General features: G+C 34.7%; 2 protein-coding genes and 1 long non-coding RNA gene across 7 annotated transcripts in view; 2 read left to right on the forward strand and 1 right to left on the reverse strand.

Moving 5' to 3' along the window:
* mettl15 (methyltransferase 15, mitochondrial 12S rRNA N4-cytidine) overlaps window positions 1-6,125 on the reverse strand; it is a 53,728-nt gene extending 47,603 nt beyond the window's left edge. For 2 of the 4 annotated variants that reach the window (XR_009130284.1, XM_058077043.1), the window contains exons 1-2: window positions 5,603-5,810; window positions 1,542-1,802 (exon numbers count right to left, since the gene is read on the reverse strand). Coding sequence is in view for 3 of the 4 variants with exons in the window: in XM_058077043.1 (XP_057933026.1) it covers window positions 1,542-1,787 (246 nt within the window). In the remaining variant the exon portion in view is untranslated. Of the gene's footprint in view, window positions 1-1,541; window positions 1,803-5,602; window positions 5,815-6,110 lie in introns of those variants that run through there. The other 2 variants (XM_058077045.1, XM_058077046.1) reach the window with 2 other exon arrangements.
* LOC131131971 (uncharacterized) overlaps window positions 1-20,001 on the forward strand; it is a 205,854-nt gene that overhangs the window by 83,131 nt on the left and 102,722 nt on the right. The window lies entirely within an intron of this gene.
* The window catches only part of kif18a (kinesin family member 18A), a 42,845-nt gene continuing 28,516 nt past the window's right edge, over window positions 5,673-20,001 (forward strand). Inside the window, exons 1-6 of one of the 2 annotated variants that reach the window (XM_058077041.1) lie at window positions 5,673-5,858; window positions 7,651-8,000; window positions 9,236-9,393; window positions 9,907-10,011; window positions 12,816-12,926; window positions 13,033-13,230. In XM_058077041.1, the coding sequence (XP_057933024.1) occupies window positions 7,685-8,000; window positions 9,236-9,393; window positions 9,907-10,011; window positions 12,816-12,926; window positions 13,033-13,230 (888 nt within the window). In that variant the 5' untranslated portion in view covers window positions 5,673-5,858; window positions 7,651-7,684. Of the gene's footprint in view, window positions 5,859-5,933; window positions 6,089-7,650; window positions 8,001-9,235; window positions 9,394-9,906; window positions 10,012-12,815; window positions 12,927-13,032; window positions 13,231-20,001 lie in introns of those variants that run through there. The other variant, XM_058077040.1, reaches the window with a different exon arrangement.

Below are 20,001 nucleotides of genomic sequence, written 5' to 3' on the forward strand. Positions count from 1 at the left end.
AATGAAATACAATATCAACAATTGGCAGTTTTGATGTCAGCTATGATTCATTTAACAATAGCCACATTTACATGAGGAGTTTTTCCTTTTTCCGAATGGAATCTTTCGGAATGACTTTTCCGAAAACAATGGTATACATGGAAAGCATGAATAAAAACACTAAGAGCCCCCCCCCCCCGCAACCAGGACAGAAGGCTTTCTAGATCTTCCAGAATCTGCACCTATTCTAGTTGTGTTGCCTTGGATAACAAAAACGGCCTGTTTTAATTTATTCCACATGGAATCTTTCCGAATGACTTTTCCGAAAACAATGGTATAAATGGAAAGTGTGAATAAAGACACTAAGAGACCCCCCCGCCCCACAGTGACACACAATTACCAGCACTGAAGGCTTTGTAGATCTTCCAGAATCTGCACCTATTCTAGTTATATTCCCATGGATATCAAAAACTGTTTTAATTTATTCCATCTGGAATCTTTCCGAATGACTTTTCCGAAAACAATGGTATAAATGGAAAGCGTGAATAAAAACACTAAAAGACCCCCCCGCCCCCAGCGACACACAATTACCAGCACAGAAGGCTTTCTAGATCTTCCGAAATCTGCACCTATTCTAGTTGTATTCACTTGGATATAAAAAAAAACGCCTGTTTTAATTTATTCCAACTACTCTGCTGTGATTGGTCTCACTGCCAAGCATTCCCGAAGACTTCAGGAGGACTGCCGAACCCCACGAAAAGTGGAAAAAGAATGAAATCACAAATAAAGTTTTGGAAAAGTAGGTTGGGGAATGTTATAATAAAATTAAATAAGAATGAAGTCGTATAAAATAAAAAATAAAAAAGTAAAAAAATAAAAAATAAAAAATAAAAAAATAAAAAATAAAAAATAAAAAATAAAAAATAAAAAATAAAAAATAAAAAATAAAAAATAAAAAATAAAAAATAAAAAATAAAAAATACAAAATACAAAATACAAAATACAAAATACAAAATACAAAATACAAAATACAAAATAAAAAATAAAAAATAAAAAATACAAAATACAAAATACAAAATAAAAAAACAAAAAACAAAAAAAATAAATTATATTAGAAAAGCAGGAAGTGAACAAATGTAACAATTACTGATTGTAAAAGTACCAGATGGAGGGGTAGGATTTAATAAGCTTTGCTTCTTCCTACTCCTTTTTGGACATGTGGAACTGTGAACTGATTATGTGATGCATTCAATTGTAATCTGATGCATGTTCAAATGAAATTAAACCATTACCATTACCATTACAAAAACTGAATTTCCTGAAACTGAATTTTACATATAATATGCGTTTTTTCTTGAAATAACGTATCTTAGCATATCAACATGTGTTGGTTTCATTTTTCACTATGTGGCCCTTGTTGGAAAAAGTTTGGACACCCCCGGTGTGAAGTCTTTCACACATATTACACAATTCCTTCACACGTTCTCCGTACATGCTACACATGATTTCTTCTGCACTCATTGAAAGCAAGGGATAAAAATATAACAGCAAAATAAACTTACCTGGCCTGGTTTGATGTCCAGGTAATGAAGCACCTCCTTCAGCATGACAGGCACGTGAGGAGGTTTGTCAGAGGAAACAGACGACGCTTCATCCGGTTTGTACAGACCACCACCAGGACCAGAAAAGACACATAGGTCTCTCCGAGAGTGAAAATTGGAATTCCATAATTGCCACAATGCTCGAGAAGCCAGATTTTTATTTTTCTGGAACAATCGGCTGGAGCGAGCGGGAAGATGGAAGAACATCAGGCTTGATTTGACCTGCGGAGAAGAAAAAAAAGTAAAAAAAAAAAAAAAAGTGTTTACAATCTTATACTCTTTTTAACATTATTAGAGCCTTCTAGACATGGACTAACACCCCTACAGGCACCTTTCTGTTCGTATTACTCAATATAATCAGATAAAATAAGCCTCATATCTCATTATTTTGACTTTTTATCTCATAATTTTGATCTTTCATTTCAGAGTTTGTCATTATTATGACTTTTGGTAATGGTAATGGTTTTATTTGATTTGAACATGCATCAGATTGCAATTGAATGCATCACATAATCAGTTCACAGTTCCACATGTCCAAAAGGAGTAGGAAGAATCAGTAACTGTTACATTTGTTCACTTCCTGCTTTCCATAATACAGTTTAATTTTTTTTTTTTTTACATTTTCACATTTCAAAATTTTTTAAATTTTAAAATTTTGAAATGAAAAAAACGATAAAAACGATAAAAACGATAAAAACGATAAAAACAATAAAAACGATAGAAACGATTAAAACGATTAAAAATGATAAAAACTTGAGACCCGGAATATTTGTTATCATGGTCATTTTTTCATATAAATTGAGGGAGCAAAAGCAGTATCGGCCACAAATATCAAGCAAAAAAATCAGTATCGGCATCGGCCGAAAAAAAAACATATCGGTCGATCCCAAGTCCTAATTATGAGATAAGAAGTTGAAATGTGTTTTAAAAAATTTTTAAATTTTTAAATTTTTAAATTTTTAAATTTTTAAATTTTTAAATTTTTAAATTTTTAAATTTTTAAATTTTTAAATTTTTAAATTTTTAAATTTTTAAATTTTTAAATTTTTAAATTTTTAAATTCTTTATTTTTTTATTTTTTATTTTTTTATTTTTTTATTTTTTAAAACACATTTCAACTTCTTATCTCATAATTAGGACTTGGGATCGACCGATATGTTGATGCCGATACTGATTTTTTTGCTTGATATTTGTGGCCGATACTGCTTTTGCTCCCTCAAATTCATATGAAAAAATGACAATGATAACAAATATTCCAAATGTATAATCTAAATGTAAACACAGTAGGATTCAGCTTTGTTAAACACACATTTAAACGGCATTATCAATTTTAAAAGCAGTAAATATTCAATTATGTGCAAAACACTTTTAAAAATGAAGCATTCAGCAGCATTCCTGGTTTTCACACCCACAGACTAAATTATATTTGGGAGCACTTCCTGGTTCCCAGCGTGCTTTGCGGCACCGTCGATGTAAATAGTTAGTCACTTTGTCGTTAAAGTTTGCATAGTTGTTCATTCTTGTTCTGCTCAACTAATGAGAGTGTTTTTATTCGTCTGTTGCGTTGGTATGGGATGTTTTTTTGGGATTTTTTTTTTTGTTGTGACACCGTGACTTAAACTGTTATGCCGAGCGATCACCCAATGAAATGTGAAGGTTTATGTATGGTGTAAAAAGCAAGCTAATTTTTTACTTGACGTTCTTGTTGCGTGTTTCAATACAGGTGGCAGTATTTCAACGAAGCCTTATAATTAGAGGCTAATTAAAAGTTGAAAACGTGCCCTTGTTATGAAACCGAGACTGTGTGTGTTGCTGGGTCCTACGGCAACACGTAGTTGCCCGACGGATGCCTGTCTGTAAATCATGCGGTGCAAAAATATATCCGCTAATCAACAATGTAAATCAAGTCATTTTCAAATCAGGTTAACAAATTATTTTGATTTATTTGTGAGTTGAATTTACTTGAGTTAATTAGTTAGACTAAATCAAAAGTGAGTTGAGATTAATTGAGTTCTAGTGTTGATACAACAAAAATATTTGTTTATTTCACCTAATAAAAAAAATCCCACGTGAACTTGATCTTTTAAATTGGAGAAATTTAGTTGTGAGTTGAAATTATCTTAAATAATTTGCTAGATTTAATCAAAATTTTAAGGCAGCGAGGTTACAAATTATTTTAAGTTTGGATTAATTAAATTGGATTTTTTTTAGTGTATGAAGTTTATAATCATGATAAGCTTATAATCTCATAACTATGTTTTTTTATCTCATAATTTCAACTGTTTATGTAATTTTCAGGAAATTATCTCATAATTATGACTTTTTGTCTCATAATTTTGACCTTTTATCTCATAAGTATGACTTTTTATGTGATATTTTGACCTTTTATTTGATAAATATGACTTCCTTATCTCATAATTTCACCTTTAAATCTCATAACGATGACTTTTTATCTCAAAATGTCAACTGTTTATGTCAATTTTTAGGAAATTATCTCATAATTATGACTTTTTATCTCATAGTTTTGACCTTTTATCTCATAAGTATGACTTTTTATGTGATATTTTGACCTTTTATTTGATAAATATGACTTATTTATCTCATAATTTCACCTTTAAATCTCATAACGACCACTTTTTATGTCAAAATATCAACTGTTTATGTCATTTTTAGGAAATTATCTCATAATTATGACATTTTATCTCATAGTTTTGACCTTTTATCTGATAAATATTACTTCTTTATCTCATAATTTCACATTTAAATCTCATAACGATGACTTTTTATCTCAAAATGTCAACTGTTTATGTCAATTTTTAGGAAATTATCTCATAATTATGACTTTTTATCTTATAGTTTTGACCTTTTATCTCACAAGTATGAGTTTTTATGTGATATTTTGACCTTTTATTGATAAATATGACTTCCTAATCTCATAATTTCCAATTTTAATCTCATAATCATGACTTTCTTATCTCATAATTATGCATTATGTTTGGGATATTTTTTGTGGCGGAAACGGGCATCGATAGACGTTTCCAATTGTTTATTATTTGTTAAAATATTAAAAATATTGCTTTTTTTTTTGCAAAATGAGGTATGTACGCACCGTTATTATCCATAAAAAGTCAAGCCAGGTCACGGGAACGGTGTTCACACTAATATTTACACGATAATCCGACAATTCCGTGCTTTGATCTTTCTGGCAGGGGGTGGAATCTGTAACTCGGAGGCCACCGCAGTTTTAACTTTGAAGGTTGAGCCCTCCCCGGTAAGCACACATCTGCAGGGTGTGCAGTGCAGTGCCAAGCAACCAAGCAAGAGCAGGATTGGCAGAGTCCAGATGTAATTATTTACCATCAGCAGTTGCCAATAAACATAAAAAAACACACAACAACTGTACAATGCACATATATGCAGTATCTAATCAATCATTTTTACATGACACAGTACTGCATCAGGCACCCAAGCGAGTCACATGATAAAAAAAAAGTTCTTCAGGTGTTTCCTGGCAACAAGATGAATTGGAAATCTGAGTGTTTGTGGTGCAGGACTCCAATTAAACAGATACATGTAGAGCAGCTGCAAAGAATGATGAACAGAATACTGTTTAATGTATCTAAATTAATGCACTATTAATGTAATTTCCAATTACAACAATGTAATGCATGCATATTGTCTTCTTTGCAAGCATACTAACATATATTACCATATTATCATGTATTATTATAATCAGGTGTGTTTATGAATATATATATATATTGCAGAAATCAATAATAATGTTTTTAAAGGAGAACCGGAAGCTTCCGTGTACTACGGTGGCCGAGGAGATCCGAATGTAGCTTCATGCTATCACTTCCGTTTGATAGTTGCTACAGCGGCCCTTTACACTTACACACATTTAGCACACCAGGTTAATAAAATATAGTTAATAAAAGCCATAAAATAATATTTGAGGCTCACGAAACGTTAACAGGAAGTGTTAATTCTGCGTAGCAACACGCTGAAGAAGTGTAGCTTACCGTCAGAAGCTTTATAGCTAAAAACCCCGCCTACAAGTCACGTGGTAATTACGTCACATAAGCCCGCCCAATGAGCAGCCAGATAAGGAAGAAGGCTTGTTTTTAAAAAATATTGGCGGTGTCATTTTCAACGTTAGCTTCATTCAAAACTATAGTTTACTTTTATTTGTTTAGAAATGCGAGCTTCGGGTTGTTTATTCGGAGATATTGCAGCGTCGTCGAGGAAATGAAAGTGGCGTGCCCACGGAGACGAAAGGTAAGCGGTTGAACGTAAACGTTGACAGTTTGTAGTTAGCTTCTCGGTCACTGCTAGCTTGCGGCATTAGCTTCTCGTTCCCATTTAAACGTCGTCTTTTATATGATAATTTACAATTTACATTGACCGTGTAAACAATAAATGTTTTTTTAACCACAGTATTATCATATAAACAGCTCAAAATTAAAAGGTGGACACGAAATGGCACATCTTAGCTTCGATCGAATGAGGTATACTTTGTTCTTTACGTACTTGAATGTGTTGACAAGGAACTGACCCAAAACTTTTGACTGGAAATCACAAATTAATTCATTAAAAACTTATAATTATGACTTTTTATCTCATAGTTTTGACCTTTTTATGTCATATTTTGACCTTTTATTTCGGATAAATATGACTTCCTTATGTCATAATTTCACCTTTTAATCTCATAACTGACATTTTAGCTAATAATTTCAACTGTTTGTCATTTTTAGGACTTTATCTCATAATTATGACTTTTTATTTCATAGTTTTGACCTTTTATTGGATAAATATGACTTCCTTATATCATAATTTCACCTTTTAATTTCATATCTATGAGCTATTTGTCTCATAATGTCAACTGTTTGTCATTTTTAGGAAATTATTTCATAATTATGACTTTTTATTTCATATTTTTGACCTTTTATTGGATAAATATGACTTCCTTATATCATAATTTCACCTTTTAATTTCATATCTATGAGCTTTTTATCTCATAATTTCAACTGTTTGTCATTTTTAGGACTTTATCTCATAATTATGACTTTTTATTTCATAGTTTTGACCTTTTATCGGTTAAATATGACTTCCTTATCTCATAATTTCACTTTTTAATCTCATAACTATGACCTTTTACCTCAAAATTTCACCTTTTAATCTCATGACTATGGCTTTTTATCTCATAATTTCAACTGTTTACGTCATTTTTAGGAAATTATCTCATAATTATGACTTTTTATCCCATAGTTTTGACCTTTTATCGCATAAGTATGACTTTTTATGTGATATTGTAACCCTTTATCTGATAAATATTACTTCTTTATCTCATAATTTCACCTTTAAATCTCATAACTATGACTTTTTATGTCATAATGTCAACTGTTTATGTCATTTTTAGGAAATTATCTCATAATTGACTTTTTATCTCATAGTTTTGACCTTTTATCTCATAAGTATGACTTTTTATGATATTTTGACCTTTTATTTGATAAATATGACTTCCTTATCTCATAATTTCACCTTTAAATCACATAACGATGACTTTTTATGTCATAATGTCAACTTTTTATGTCATTTTTAGGACGTTATCTCATAATTATGCCTTTTTATCTCTTAGTTTTGACCTTTTATCCCATAAGTATGACTTTTTATGTGATATTTTGACATTTTATTTGATAAATATGAATTCCTTATCTCGTAATTTCACTTTTTAATCTCGTAACTATGATCGTTTATCTCATAATTTCAAGTGTTTGTCATTTTTAAGACTTTCTCTCATAATTGTGATTTTTATATCATAGTTTTGACCGTTTATCTCATATGCATTAATTTTTATGTGATTTTATTCAATCTGAGTGTGTCTGAGCAAGCGCACACTGCGTTCTTCATGCAGTAAGTTGCTGTCAAAATGCATTTTTAATTCATTTATGGGAGCGCATTTGTAAACAAGAATGCTCCACATAAGTCATCAAAATGCAAATTAACATTTAACATAGTCCTTTTTCTACAACCAATAAATGTCATTACGTTTTGCTTTTGTTTTTAACAGTAACGCTTCAGTCACGGGCAAACAAGCAAACGCAATGTCAAGTAACGTCTGCAGCCACGTGAAGGTGGTCGTTCGAGTGAGGCCGCCCAACAACAGCGAGAGGTGTGAAAAGTTTCGGAACGTGGTCCAAGTCGTGGATAACCACATGATCATATTCGACCCAAAAGAAGAGGACGTGTCATGCTTTGGGTCACAAAGGGTTCGGAACAGGAACATCAACAAGAGGGCCAACAAAGACCTGAAGTTTGTTTTTGATCATGTCTTCGGCGAGAGCTCCACTCAAGATGACGTGTTCGAGAATACCACGAAAGGAGTGTTGGATGGCGTCATGAATGGATTCAATTGCACAGGTAATAATTTCATTAATACACACTTTAGCGTAGCGTCATCGATTCTTCTTATTTGTTCCAGAAATCCCAAAATAACATTTTTTTTATAGTTTTTAATGCAGAAAAATGCACAGAAATTATGAATATATGGGATACATGACCATCTAAGGTAGGGATGTCAGCTAATTATCGGGTTCTGGTAATTATTATATAATAATATATATATAATATAATTTTATATAATATAATTTCACCTTTAAATCTCATAACGATGACTTTTTATCTCAAAATGTCAACTGTTTATGTCATTTTTAGGAAATTATCTCATAATTATGACTTTTTATGTGATATTTTGACTTTTTATTTGATAAATATGACGTCCTTATCTCATAATTTCACATTTTAATCTCATGACTATGGCTTTTTATCTCATAATTTCAACTGTTTATGTCATTTTTAGCAAATTATCTCATAATTATGACCTTTTATCTAATAAGTATGACTTTTTATGTGATATTTTCACCCTTTATCTGATAAATATTACTTCTTTATCTCATAATTTCACCTTTTAATCTCATAACGACGTCTTTTTATGTCATAATGTCAACTGTTTATGTCATTTTTAGGAAATTATCTCATAATTATGACCTTTTATCTCATAGTTTTGACCTTTTATCTCATAAGTATGACTTTTTATGTGATATTTTGACCTTTTATTTGATAAATATGACTTCCTTATCTCATAATTTCACCTTTTAATCTCATAACTACGACCTTTTATGTCATAATGTCAACTGTTTATGTCATTTTTAAGAAATTATCTCATAATTATGACTTTTTATCTCATAAGTATGACTTTTTATGTGATATTTTAACCCTTTATCTGATAAATATTACTTCTTTATCTCATAATTTCACCTTTAAATCTCATAACTATGACTTTTTATGTCATAATGTAAACTGTTTATGTCATTTTTAGGAAATTATCTCATAATTATGACTTTTTATCTCATAGTTTTGACTTTTTATCTCATAAGTATGACTTTTTATGTGATATTTTGACCTTTTATCTGATGAACATGACTTCCTAATCTCATAATTTCCCTTTTTAATCTCATAATCATGATTTTCTTATCTCATAATTATGCATTATTTGTTAAAATATTAAAGCTATTGCTTCACATGCTTTACAAAATATTGTAAATATAATGTTCCACTCTGCATCCCCCCCCCCCTTTTTTTTTTTTTTTTTTTAGTTTTTGCTTATGGTGCAACTGGAGCAGGTAAAACGCATACCATGCTAGGTACGCAAACGCAACCCGGGGTCATGTACCGCACAATGAAGGAGCTTTTCAAGCGCATGGATGACGCCAAAGAGGAGAAGGAGTTTGCCGTCGCCGTGTCATATCTTGAGGTGAATTATTTGATCATTTCCTGTATAATATATCCGGTAGGAGCCGATATTGCTTGTGTCAGCATGAGTTCATTTGTCATCGTCATTGCATTTGTGTAATTAAGTGTTTTCCCACAGAACTATAAAGGTGACAGGTTGACATCATAATATCACTATGTGAGTGTGAATGGTTGTTTGTCTATATGTGCCATGTGATTGGCTGGCCACCAGTCCAGGGTGTACCCCGCCTCTCGCCCGAAGACAGTTGGGATAGGCTCCGGCATCCCCCCGCGACCCTCGTCGGGATGAGCGGCAGAAAATGAATGAACATTATTAAAGCCTGCTAGACATTAAATAACACCCCTATAGTCACCTTTACCTTTTCTGAATGCCTTATTTGTATTTTATTTTTATTTTTTTTTAGTTTTCATGTCTGAAAATGCTTTACAGAACATCAAAGTAGTAAATTCGCATCTTTTTCATTTTCACTTTGTGGCCCATGGTTTGGACACCCCTGCTCTACTGCAATTTCAGGTTTACAACGAACAAATCCGAGACCTCTTGGCAAATGCAGGTCCTCTTGCGGTGAGAGAGGACAGCGTTAAAGGAGTGGTGGTTCAGGGCCTCACGCTGCACCAGGTTAGTCACCACACCGTTACCGCAGCAACCATGTAGCTTCTATAACTAGCAAAATATGGATTTTTTTTTTAGTTCTGCTAACTTATTCGGGTTTACAGTGTGTGCCAGGTGGTTTCATAAATAGTTGCCATAAACGATATAATATAAACGATGTAATACACAAGGGACCAATCACAGCCGAGTGGGTGTATCACTCGAGGAGGGCCAGGGGGCGGGAGTAAGTTAAACAGACCGTTTTTGGGGCTTTTTTTTGGGTGGGAAGCAGGAAGCCAACTGAAATTCTGCAGGAAGAGGTGCAGAATCTGGAAGATCTAGAAAGCTTGAGTGCAAATATCACTCGTCACGTAATAACCGGACCTAAACGGCGATATTTTGACCTTTTATCGGATAAATATGACTTCCTTTTCTCATAATATCACATTTTAATCTAATAACTGTGACTTTTTATCTCATAATTTCAACTGTTTGTCATTTTTAGGAAATTATCTCAATTATGACTCAACGGTTTATGTCATTACTAGGACTTTTTTTCATAATTATGGCCTTTTAGCTCATAATTTCAACTGTTTATGTCATTTTTAGGAAATTATCTCAATTATGACTCAACAGTTTATGTCATTATTCAGACTTTTTTTCATAATTATGGCCTTTTAGCTCATAATTTCAACTGTTTATGTCATTTTTAGGAAATTATCTCAATTATGACTCAACGGTTTATGTCATTACTAGGACTTTTTTTCATAATTATGGCCTTTTAGCTCATGATTACAACTGTTTGTCATTTTTACCAAATTATCTCAATTATGACTCAACGGTTTATGTCATTATTTGGACTTTATCTCATAATTATGGCCTTTTAGCTCATAATTTCAACTGTTTATGTCATTTTTACCAAATTATCTCAATTATGACTCAACGGTTTATGTCATTATTAGGACTTTATCTCATAATTATGGCCTTTTAGCTCATAATTTCAGCTGTTTATGTCATTTTTAGGAAATTATCTCAATTATGACTCAACGGTTTATGTCATTATTAGGACTTCATCTCATAATTATGGCCTTTTAACTCATAATTTCAACTGTTTATGTCATTTTTACCAAATTATCTCAATTATGACTCAACGGTTTATGTCATTATTCGGACTTTATCTCATAATTATGGCCTTTTTAGCTCATAGTTTCAACTGTTTGTCATTTTTAGGAAATTATGTCAATTATGACTCAACGGTTTATGTCATTATTCGGACTTTATCTCATAATTATGGCCTTTTAGCTCATAATTTCAACTGTTAATGTCATTTTTAGGAAATTATCTCAATTATGACTCAACGGTTTATGTCATTATTAGGACTTTTTTTCATAATTATGGCCTTTTAGCTCATAATTTCAACTGTTTGTGTAATTTTTACCAAATTATCTCAATTATGACTCAACGGTTGATGTCATTATTAGGACTTTATCTCGTAATTATGGCCTTTTACCTCATAATTTCAACTGTTTATGTCATTTTTAGGAAATTATCTCAATTATGACTCAACGGTTTATGTCATTATTAGGACTTTTTTTCATAATTATGGCCTTTTAGCTCATGATTTCAACTGTTTGTCATTTTTAGGAAATTATCTCAATTATGACTCAACGGTTTATGTCATTATTAGGACTTTTTTTCATAATTATGGCCTTTTAGCTCATAATTTCAACTGTTTATGTCATTTTTAGGAAATTATCTCAATTATGACTCAACGGTTTATGTCATTATTAGGACTTTATCTCGTAATTATGGCCTTTTAGCTCATAATTTCAACTGTTTGTCATTTTTACCAAATTATCTCAATTATGACTCAACGGTTTATGTCATTATTAGGACTTTATCTCATAATTATGGCCTTTTACCTCATAATTTCAACTGTTTATGTCATTTTTAGGAAATTATCTCAATTATGACTCAACGGTTTATGTCATTATTCGGACTTTATCTCATAATTATGGCCTTTTAGCTCATAATTTCAACTGTTTATGTCATTTTTAGGAAATTATCTCAATTATAACTCAACGGTTTATGTCATTATTCGGACTTTATCTCATAATTATGGCCTTTTAGCTCATAATTTCAACTGTTTATGTCATTTTTAGGAAATTATCTCAATTATGACTCAACGGTTTATGTCATTATTAGGACTTTTTTCATAATTATGGCCTTTTAGCTAATAATTTCAACTGTTTATGTCATTTTTAGGAAATTATCTCAATTATGACTCAACGTTTATGTCATTTTTAGGACTTTATCTCATAATTATGGCCTTTTAGCTCATAATTTCAACTGTTTATGTAATTTTTACCAAATTATGTCAATTATGACTCAACGGTTTATGTCATTATTAGGACTTTATCTCATAATTATGGCCTTTTACCTCATAATTTCAACTGTTTATGTCATTTTTACCAAATTATCTCAATTATGACTCAACGGTTTATGTCATTATTAGGACTTTATCTCATAATTATGGCCTTTTAGCTCATAATTTCAACCGTTTATGTCATTTTTTTAGGACTCGTCAGGTAATAACCGGACCTAAACGGCGGCACCGATTCAAGTTCGAGTTCTTTATTTACAAACACATTGCGTTCAAATTCGACATTGGTAGAAAAATAAACTTGCCCCTCATATTCCATCTATTCACATTGGGGGGTACCACCGCAAGGCATGCTGGGTCGCTTAATAAATGTGTGAGGCATATTGAAGACAGAAGGGAAAGGCTGTCAAAAACAGACACATTCATGGGCTTCTTATTTACTTCATAGCCAAAATCTGCCGAGCAGATCCTCGAGGCATTGGATTCAGGCAATCAAAACCGGACACAACACCCTACCGACATGAATGCCACCTCTTCCCGGTCCCACGCTGTGTTCCAGGTAATTCCGTTCAGCCCCATTTGAGCAGTCCCAAAAGAGTCGTTTTCGGAATTGTATCTTCACGAGGAAATGACCTTCTAACGAGCGTTACCATGTTGATCTCCAGATATATTTACGACAGCAGGAGAAAACGGCCAACCTCAATCCCAATGTGTGCGTGGCCAAAATGAGCCTCATCGATCTGGCGGGCTCCGAGAGAGCCAGCGCGACCAACGCCAGGGGGCAACGCCTGCGAGAAGGCGCCAACATCAACCGTTCGCTCCTCGCCCTGGGGAACGTTATCAACGCTCTGGCCGACCCCAAGGTGAGTCGGGGTTATCATCTGGTAGGATTTTGGGTTGGATGAAAATGGAAAAAAACAAACTTTGACTCACAGGGCCAAAAACTGTTCATTAAAAACGTCTGCAAGGCATGCTGGGTAGTCCGGCGACAACAACAATATAAACAATCAACACATTGGATATCAAGAGTATTTAAACGCCTCCTCAATTAAGAAAAAAATGCGACAAACACTGCAAAATGTTGGGAGAAAGAGTATCATAAGCTACCCAGCATGCCTTGCGGCGGCAATATTATGTGTAGGTATTTATTTATTTACGACCTTATGTAGATTACTTTGTGCCTCACATGTGTTGGTGTGTTTTTTTGGAAATGCCTGAGTGGACACACGGCGGGCATGATGTGGCCCACGGGCCCCAGTTTGGCCCCTAAAAACGTCTGCAAGGCATGCTGGGTAGTCCAGCGACAACAACAATAAACAATCAACACATTGGATATCAAGAGTATTTAAACGCCTCCTCAATTAAGAAAAAAATGCGACAAACACTGCAAAATGTTGGGAGAAAGAGTATCATAAGCTACCCAGCATGCCTTGCGGCGGCAATATTATCTGTAGGTATTTATTTATTTATGCCGTTATGTAGGTTACTTTGTGCCTCACATTGGTTGTGTTGGTGTGTTTTTTGGAAATGCCTGGGTGGACACACGGCGGGCATGATGTGGCCCACGGGCCCCAGTTTGGCCCCTAAAAACGTCTGCAAGGCATGCTGGGTAGTCCGGCGACAACAACAATATAAACTATCAACACATTGGATATCAAGAGTATGTAAACGCCTCCTCAATTAAGAAAAAATGCGACAAATACTGCAAAATGTTGGGAGAAAGAGTATCATAAGCTACCCAGCATGCCTTGCGGCGGCAATATTGTGTGTAGGTATTTATTTATTTATGACGTTATGTAGATTACTTTGTGCCTCACATGTGTTGGTGTGGTTTTTTGGAGATGCCTGGGTGGACACATGGCGGGCATGATGTGGCCCACGGGCCCCAGTTTGGCCCCTAAAAACGTCTGCAAGGCATGCTGGGTAGTCCGGCGACAACAACAATATAAACAATCAACACATTGGATATCAAGAGTATTTAAACGCCTCCTCAATCAAGAAAAAAATGCGACAAACACTGCAAAATGTTGGGAGAAAGAGTATCATAAGCTACCCAGCATGCCTTGCGGCGACAATATTATGTGTAGGTATTTATTTATTTATGACGTTATGTAGATTACTTTGTGCCTCACATGTGTTGGTGTGTTTTTTGGAAATGCCTGAGTGGACACACGGCGGGCATGATGTGGCCCACGGGCCCCAGTTTGGCCCCTAAAAACGTCTACAAGGCATGCTGGGTAGTCCGGCGACAACAACAATATAAACAATCAACACATTGGATATCAAGAGTATGTAAACGCCTCCTCAATCAAGAAAAAAATGCGACAAACACTGCAAAATGTTGGGAGAAAGAGTATCATAAGCTACCCAGCATGCCTTGCGGCGGCAATATTATGTGTAGGTATTTATTTATTTATGACGTTATGTAGGTTACTTTGTGCGTCACATGTGTTGGTGTGTTTTTTTTTGGAAATGCCTGAGTGGACACACGGCGGGCATGATGTGGCCCACGGGCCCCAGTTTGGCTCTGTTATCGACCGATTCAGGCCAGGGAATGCATTAATCACCTTTTATTGTGTGTGTGTGTGTTTGTTTGGGATGTTTTTCTTTATACTGTATAAACTGTACACTGTCATGTAAAAGGTTCCTTGTTAACACATGTTGCAGTGGGGGCCGGTTTAAGGGAGACACATTACAGCAAATGTACTGACTGTACCTAAAGGTCAAGCAGAAGAAGTACACAGCTCTAACCGGCCACTCTTTTTTTTAAAGTTATAATATAATTATATAATTATAATATATAATTATAATAATTTTTATTTTTTGAATATAATTTTAGTTTTTTTTAATTCATATTTTTGTGTTGAAATAATTTCTTATGAGGAAAATCGATTGAGATTTTATATGTTCTGGCTTGGGCTGCACATTGTACGAGTGTTTAGCGCGCAGATCTCACAGCTAGGAGACCCAGAGTTCAATTCCACCATGCGTGGAGTTTGCATGTTCTCCCCGTGAATCCGTGGGTTTTCTTTGTGTACTCCGGTTTCCAGATTACTGCAGTACTCCTAGTTTTTTTTTTTTTATTTTGTGTGAGGTTTTTTGAGGTAAATATCGTTGTGTAAGCACGGGGGGAAACTCATCTCTTTCTAATAATTCTATTTATAGAGTAGATGAAACGGGGGGGGGGGGGTATAGTCCACATTCTCATCATTTTTCATTTTCATCATGTTGTCACCCGCCTTTGTTGCTTTTGTTGTCTGTGTGTCTGTCAGAAGGATTACGCAAAAAAAACGACTTGACCCTGAAAAAAAAAAATGAATTTTACGGAAAAGCGGCTTTGACCCAATCATGAACCCATTACATGTCGGTGTACATATGGAGCAAAGGGCAGACCAGGACTTTTGAGCAAGGCGCACAGTGTTCTTTTCATGTTGTACTGGATTTCCGGGGAGCGGGAAACATGATCCGACATCCAAAATATTTATACGTTCAACCACATATTTACTCTTGTCCGGTATTGTGTAACAGCACTGAGAGCTTTGTGTAAGATGGAGCTAAAACAGGGGTGGGCAAACTACGGCCCGGGGGCCACATCCGGCCCGCCAAGTGTCCACCCAGGCATTTTTCCAAAAAACACACCAACACATGTGAGACACAAAGTAATCTACATAACGTCATAAATAAATAAATACCTACACATAATATTGCCGCCGCAAGGCATGCTGGGTAGCTTATGATACTCTTTCTCCCAACATTTTGCAGTGTTTGTCGCATTTTTTTCTTGATTAAGGAGGCGTTTACATACTCTTGATATCCAATGTGTTGATTGTTTATATTGTTGTTGTCGCTGGACTACCCAGCATGCCTTGCAGACGTTTTTAGGAGCCAAACTGGGGCCCGTGGGCCACATCATGCCCGCCAAGTGTCCACCCAGGCATTTTTCCAAAAAAACACACCAACACATGTGAGGCACAAAGTAATCTACATAACGTCATAAATAAATAAATACCTACACATAATATTGCCGCCGCAAGGCATGCTGGGTAGCTTATGATACTCTTTCTCCCAACATTTTGCAGTGTTTGTCGCATTTTTTTCTTGATTGAGGAGGCGTTTAAATACTCTTGATATCCAATGTGTTGATTGTTTATATTGTTGTTGTCGCTGGACTACCCAGCATGCCTTGCAGACGCCCAATCTTTCCAAAGTATTTCATTTAAACTCAACATACAACCTGGCATCATGGCCTGAGCCAACCTTTTGATGGTTGTATCAATTTCGTTGTTTGACATGGTTTGTTGTTTACAAAGTGCTCCTGGAAAAAAGAGACACAAGCACAAAATAATAATAAAAATTAAAATAATAATTATTATATTATTATTATAACTATTATGATTATTATATTTATTAGATTAATGCTAATTATTCTATTAATTATATATAATTATATTGTTATATTTGCATATTTTACGTAATAATAATATAATTATTATTATTTTAATTTAATTTTAATTATTATAATATTTTATTATTTTTAAAATATTTAAATATAAATATAAAATAATAAATAATAATAGCAGATTGCATGACAATTTTACAGATACAATAATACCAGGTGGACTGTTACGTGTAAAATATATAGTCTGGTGGAATTGAACTTTTGTCTCCTACCCGTGAGGTCTGCGCGCTAACCACTCGACTGCTGTGCAGTCCCGAAGTACACGCTTCTATGTAATAAATGTGTACTACCGAAACGGCATGTATTACAATTAGGGCTATCAATCGATTAAAATATTTGATCATGATTAATCGCATTCTGGCCACAGTTGATTCAGTTAACACCCGGGACTGGTGGCCAGCCAATCACAGGGCACATATAGACAAACAACCATTCACACTCACATTCATACCTATGGACATTTTGGAGTCGCTAATTAACCTAGCATGTTTTTTTTTGGAATGTGGGAGGAAACCGGAGTACCCGGAAAAAACCCACACATGCACGGGGGGAGAACATGCAAACTCCACACAGAGATGGCCGAGGGTGGAATCGAACTTGGGTCTCCTAGCTGTGAGGCCATATTAGAGCCCTGAAGACATGAAATAACACTCCAAAAGTCCCCTTTACACTATTATTCTTTGTTTACATCACGTTGCGCAGGCAACAGGATCAACACTGCTAGCATAGCCACCTACTAAGCTAACTGGTTAGCCTCCAAATGACTTTTCTAAGATTCTAAGATTTTAAAAAAAGTATTTCAAATAAAGTGAGGTCGAGGGACAAAGAAGCCAAAAACGTACCACTTCCACACTAAATGAGAGGACGACCTTTTGCACTCGATCTCATGTCATGCAATGTTGGTCTTAGCCAATGTAGACCGTAATAAAAAAAAAAAACAATGCCGCTTAGTCGGAGCAGATCCTTTAACATGCCCAAAGGATACTGCAGTCATCTGGCAGTTTTGTGTGGCGTCAAAGACTTTTGTGATTTCCAACCATCTGTGAAGCTGCGAACGTGACACGAGTCCCGACTGTGTGTGGGTGCGAACCGAGGAGGACGGAATGCGTGCCGGGAAGACAGTTGAGTTTGCAGATGTTGTTTTTTTGGTGGAGCCGCTTTTTTTTTTTTGTTTTTTTGCAATACATCGATTGTTCATCATCCTCACGACGTCGTGGTAGACGTCGGCGGTCACGACGCAAATATTCTGAAACACACACGAAGCGGTAAAAAAAAAAAAAAATAGTCCAGACGGCGTCCAGCATAGCATTGCGAGTATTTCATTGCCATAGCAGGCAGGGAAGAAACACTGAGGAGAACAACTTAAACAACTTCTACTCTGCAGAAATGTAGCTAATGGAAATTAGCTACATTTAGCTACACACACACACACTTTGGGGTGTACAGTTAACTGGTAACTTTTAGGTCCATATGTGAATTTCCGGGCTACACGGTGGACGAGTGGTTAGCACCCAGGCCTCACACCAAGAGACCCGAGTTCGATTCCCCTCTCAGGCATCTTTGTGTGGTGTTTGCATGTTCTCCCCGATAAAATTAAATTAAATATAAAAAAAGTAAAATTACTCAATAAATTTGGCATTTGCTTCAGGTTCTTTCCCTCCCAATATCCAGACTGTAATCATAGGTATGAATGTGAGTGTGAATGGTTGTTTGTCTATATGTGCCCTGTTAATTGGCTGTACCTCCCCCCTACAGTCGTCCCTCTACATTGGCTAAGACGAACATTGCATGACATGAGATAGAGCGCAAAAGGTTATCTTCTCATTTAGTGTGGAAGTGGTACATTTTTTGCTTCTTTTTTGATCGTATATCACCTCGTACTTCGGTATGTGACAAAAAAAATCAAAATACAGTATAATAAAAAAATTAAAATACTTAAATAATTTTAAAAAATTAATAAAGTATAATTAATTTTTTAATACAGTATAATAAAAATCAAAATACAGTGTAATTAAATAATACAGTATAATTTAAAACAATTAAAACAGTATAATTAAAAAAAAATAAAATACAGTACAATTTAAATAAAAAAAACGGTGACTGGCGAAAAACTGGCGACCAGTCCAGGGTGTACCCCGCCTCTCGCCCGAAAACAGCTGGGATAGGCTCCAGCAACCCCCCCACGACCCTCGGTCGGGATAAGCGGCAGAAAATGACTGAAATGAATGAACATTATTAGAGCCCGCTAGTCATAAAATAACACCCCTATAGTCACCTTTTCGGAATGACTTATATTTGTATTTTAGTTCATTGGCCATTTTCATGTCTGAAAATACAAAATATCATAATTTTTTGATCTTAGAATCTTAGAAAAGTCATTTGGAGTCTAACCGGTTAGCTTAGTAGGTGGCTATGCTAGCAGTGGTTGTCTGTAATGTCGCTGCAGTGACCCTGTTGCCTACGTAATGTGATGTAAACAAAGAATAATAGCGTAAAAGTGACTTTTGGAGTGTTATTTCATGTCTTCAGGGCTCTAATAATGTTAAAACCAGTATTTGCCAAGTCAGAAACGCGTTTTTTTTATGCTCGAAATAAAAAATATTCATTGTATTAATATTGAATTCTACTTTACGGATGTGTGCTAAAGGTTCCTCCCTTTACATTACAACCAAGTACCTTTTTGTTCTTCGCTACGACAACGTCTTTCTTGAATTCACTAGTTTCTCATCTTCTCTATTGTAACTTTTGTGTTGCCTGTTTATTAAAATTAAAAATACAAAAATTTGTCTTATACACGCTGTGTTCATAAGTGAACGTTGCAATGATTTGGACGAAGAAAGGATACTAGTTTTTCGTTGTTCCGTGTGTGTTCTATTGAACAAATAAACCGAAAACAGTTCTGCCCATAGTGTCCCAAAAAAGAAACCGCTATCCATTCTGGATGATTCTGGGCACTTGATTACTGATTTTTTTTTTAAGTGCACTGTTTGGCCGTACCAATACAAGACATATTTTTAGCAATACTTTTTTGTACATACTGTACTATGTGTTCATGACTCGTATAAGGATTACTGATTGGCGCAATAAAAAAAAGTGTATTTTTCCTTTAACATTATTATGAACTCTATTCAAATATGGCAACAATGTGTTTTTGCTTGCATATTGATCCAAATGT

This window comes from Doryrhamphus excisus, chromosome 7 (genome assembly GCF_030265055.1).
Source record: "Doryrhamphus excisus isolate RoL2022-K1 chromosome 7, RoL_Dexc_1.0, whole genome shotgun sequence".
NCBI lineage: Eukaryota > Metazoa > Chordata > Actinopteri > Syngnathiformes > Syngnathidae > Doryrhamphus > Doryrhamphus excisus.